At 40.6% G+C, this 4,462-nt stretch overlaps 1 protein-coding gene across 1 annotated transcript in view; it reads right to left on the reverse strand.

Moving 5' to 3' along the window:
• Window positions 1-4,462, reverse strand: part of LOC106523672 (XK-related protein 5) — a gene marked incomplete in the record, with an annotated part of 13,722 nt that overhangs the window by 3,568 nt on the left and 5,692 nt on the right. Inside the window, 4 exon segments of the mRNA XM_014017187.1 lie at window positions 2,228-2,339; window positions 2,606-2,775; window positions 2,921-2,999; window positions 3,949-4,082. Coding sequence (XP_013872641.1) covers window positions 2,228-2,339; window positions 2,606-2,775; window positions 2,921-2,999; window positions 3,949-4,082 — 495 coding nt within the window.

Below are 4,462 nucleotides of genomic sequence, written 5' to 3' on the forward strand. Positions count from 1 at the left end.
GTGTCTCAACTTTCTCTCCACAATTTCCCACAGATTCTCTCTGGGGTTCAGGTCAGGAGAGTTGGCAGACCAGTTGAGCCCAGTAATACCATGGTCAGGAAACCATTTACCAGTGGTTTTTGGCACTGTGAGCAGGTGCCAGGTTGTGCTGAAAAATGAAATCTTCATCTCCATAAAGCTTTTCAGCAGATGGAAGCATGAAGTGCTCCAAAATCTCCTGATAGCTGCATTGACCCTGGCCTTGATAAAACTCAGTGGACCAACACCAGCAGCTATGGCACCCCAGACCATCACTGACTGACAACTCTTCTCGTTGTGCAGCGTTTTCTGCCACACTTTTTCCTTCCCACAGACTTCCCACTGAGGTACCTTGACACAGCACTCTGGGAACAGCCTATTGGTTCAGAAATGTCTTTCTGTGTCTTACCCTCTTGCTTGAGGGTGTCAATGATGGCCTTCTGGACAGCAGTCAGGTCAGCAGTCTTACCCATGATTGTGGTTTTGAGTAATGAACCAGGCTGGGAGGTTTTAAAAGCCTCATGAATCTTTTGCAGGTGTTTAGAGTTAATTTGTTGATTCAGATGATTAGGTTAATAAGTCATTTGGAGAACCTTTTCATGGTATGCTAATTTTTTTAGATAGGGATTTTTGGTTTTTCTTTACTTTTTTGCCAAAATCATCAATATTAAAACAATAAAAGGCTTGAACTACTTCAGTTGATGTGCAATGAGTCTAAAATATATGAAAGTTTAATGTTTATCAGTACATAACAGAAAATAATGAACTTTATCACAATATGCTAATTTTTTTGAGAAGGACCCGTATAATAACATTGGAATATTCCCACTTCCCAGTACAACTGGGCTGCAGCAGAAATAGCCGTCAAATATGCAATGAAATGGTGAATTTTATCTGCTATATTTGAAACCTGTGCACCTCCAGCTAGTGGTGGAAGCCCATCATTTCACATGTAAACTAATCAACAAGCATTATGGGAGATGTAGTTTATAGTTAATGCTGACTTTAAAGTGTATCTTACGCAGCCCCCCACCGTGAAAAAAATAACTCCACCCAAGGCGAAATTTGAAAAATGCATCAAAGTGGGTAGGGGAGGGGGTGTGGGTGGGGGAGGGGGATTAGAGAGTGGAGGTGTGGCCAGGACGAGAGAACGTGACAGACAGCTAGCATTAGCATAATTGATGCAACATGGAGAGTGACCACAGCAACGCAGATAGTTACATCTCTGAATGGTCTGAGGTGGAGGATTTTTCACCCCCCTCCTCACCAGAGGCAGAGAGAGACTTGATCAAGTCAGCTCAGTCTGGAACTGACTTGTGTTGGCTCCGTGGATCAGGACATGAAGCTCCAGCAGCCTCGGCTGAGTTCTGTCCGCCTCACACCACACCAGCCCCGGATAGAGGAGGTGGAGTGCTCCGACAGAAAAAATAAAACCATACAGCTGCAGCTGCTCACAAGATCGCTAGTTTAAAACATGAATAAAAGTGTTTGGTCTTGCTTGACTGAAGTTCGGTCCGGTTCGGGCTGTTTCTTCATTTCACAATGATGAGATGATCGCGAACACGCAGCTGCCCCGCTGCTCTGTGGTCTTTCTGCCTTTTTTTTCCCCTCCTTCCCTCCTGCTGTGCAGGACGTACAGCGGGCTGGTGTGTGTGTGGGGGGGGCGCAGCAGTCAGCTCTCCCCACCCGAGGCTGAAGGTCAACAGACGATCATGCTAAGCTTGCTAACAGCTCCACCCTCTGACTGCTGCAGGGGCGTGTCTTAGAGAGAGGCTTTTATACCAGAACACAGCCGCTGTGACGAAACTGTGGAGAAGACACATCACCATGGAGAGCCGTTAACCAATATGCAGATTAGCCTGCAGTACCACTGCTCTACCCATACAGTATGAGCAGCAAAAAGACGTTTTTAGACCAAATATTACAGATTTGAACAAATACGCACAAAAACATCAAAATTAGCACAGAAACAGTACTATATAACATTTTAGACACATTCTAGACAGTTTATCAGTTAAAAAAGTTAATTTTGGGGTAAGTTACTCTTTAAAGCAGCATACGCTTAATTTAAGGTCTGAATATGACCTTACATCTTTGAGGCTCTCACATAAAATGAAGTCACCTTTGGCAAACGGCCCTGGAGTTTGACACATGCAAAAAAGAATTGAACAAATGTAAACCTTTAGTAGCGAAAGGTTGCATGTCTCACCAATGACGAAGCTGCAAAACACTGCAGCTGGAATACCCACAGTGTCCCAGGACACCATGGCAAACAACCAGGAGGAGGCCAGAAGGAGAAAAGCGTTCTCTAAAAACATGACCTGTGAAGAATGAGCAGAAACACATGAGGAAGATCCTTCATGAAAATTATGATAATTAAGTCTTATAAAAGTTTTATTGGAGAACGCAGAATGACTTGTGACATCTGCAGAACACTTTCTTCTATAACACACAACAAAAACAACAGTCCTTTGAACATCATCTATGGGATGTTAAAAAGATCGAGCATGTGTTTTTCTGCATTTTGATTTGCCGCCTTTTGTAGAGAACTCAAAAGTGTGTGATTCGCTCACAGGCACACACATACCAGGTAAAACCCAGCCATGCGGTATCTGGACTGTCCGTACTTCACATTCAGGAAGAGAAAGATGTGAATGGCTCCGAGGACGAGGTTGAAAAATCTCCATCGACTTGTTGAGCGAATGATGTCGGTCTGCTGAGACACCATCCAGAAAGTAGCGCCCAGCCAGTGCACGCCTGAAACAACGCATCAACATGCACAAGTGAGAACTGAAATGGACAGTTTTTAACAAGAACAGAGCTTCAGTTACAGCTTTACTTCACAGAAACCACAATCAACAAATCTGAGCTTTGAGATGAGTCCTGTTGGATCCAGAATTACCGATGACTCCCAGGACCCACTGTTTGAAGATACGTGTGAAGAGCATGAGCACAGCAAACCTGGATCCCAACATGCTGACCTGCAGATAAATCAAACACATCAGTTCTTACAGAAAGTGCCCTCATGTCAAGTTACAGAGTTGTAAAGTAACTAAGTACAAATACTTTGTTACTGTACTTAAGTAGAATTTTTGGGTATCTGTACTTTACTTGATTCTTTTTTTTTCAGCCTACTTTTTACTTCTACTTCTTACATTTCCACAGAATTATCTGTACTTTCTACTCCTTACATTTTAAAAAAAAGGCAAGAAGTAGAAAGTTGTTACTTTTATTTCATTTTTGTTTTCATTCCAGCTTGTTATTGTAAAAAAAAATACTATCCATATAAATTGTGCCTCCTAGATAGAGTGAATTTAACTGTGGTTGAATGAGAAGTATGAATGCATAAAATTCTGATAACGTATTAGTTTGTACACAAACAAATCATGTCACAGTGTAGCAGGACATAATCATTAAAATAAAAGGACTGTACTTAAGAAGTATTTGTATTTCATGAATTATATTATTACATTTGGCCGCAGCCCTCAGAGAGATTTTAATTTTGTGGAAAAGGTTTGTGCAGCCTTGATATATGTATATCAACTGAAACAACTAGACTAGTTCATCCTACATTTAACATAAATTAATTATTTTAATACAATATAGTAATTTCTGCATTTGTTGAGGAGGTCACCTCCTAATAAATGTCATTACAGAAAATACAACTGCTCATTTTAAATCAACACTTTTACTTTTAATGCTTAAGTACAAAAAATATCAGACACTTTAAGACTTTTACTCAAGTAATATTCCTAAAGGAGACTTTAACTTTCACCAAAGTAATTTTTTGGTAAGATACTTGTACTTTTACTCAAGTATCACTTTGTGGTCCTTTAGACAACACTGTCAAGTTAAAAGTAGACATGAATCATCTGTAAGCCTGTTATATTGAGGCAGAGGGTTACTATAAGATTATTTAATGTTCCCCACCCTCCACAGCAGTCGACAGAGAATAGCAGCCGGTGTCATCTGTAAGTGTCCTGGTCTGATGAGGGAACAGGCTCGAGCGTAGAGAACCAACGCCCAGGCCAGAGACAATAAACACACTGCAAAACACACCGAGGCTGCAGAGAGGAGACAGGAGGAGGTGCAGAGATGGAGTGTGAGCACTAAGATCCACTGAAATGACTATTGAACACAAGAGATGGAATAAACTAATTTAAAATGGTTCCTTTTTCACAATAGCTACAACCAGTAGAACTGTTTACACATGAAGCAAACATGGCCTTTCTCTCTTTTTCACAGTTGCATCGTGATTTTCATTAAGATTTCTAATGTTTGTGTTTCTTTTCTTTCTGAGATTAACAAAAAGCTTTGCTTCTTTTGAAACACTAAACGTTTGATACATTTTTATCCAATCATGTTTGAGTGTAAATGCAGTTTTCAGAAAATTCCCTGTTCAAAAGTTCTTGTCTCTTGTACTGATTTCTTCTTTTAACATTGT

Source organism: Austrofundulus limnaeus, unplaced genomic scaffold, assembly GCF_001266775.1.
Source record: "Austrofundulus limnaeus strain Quisiro unplaced genomic scaffold, Austrofundulus_limnaeus-1.0 Scaffold163, whole genome shotgun sequence".
Lineage (NCBI taxonomy): Eukaryota > Metazoa > Chordata > Actinopteri > Cyprinodontiformes > Rivulidae > Austrofundulus > Austrofundulus limnaeus.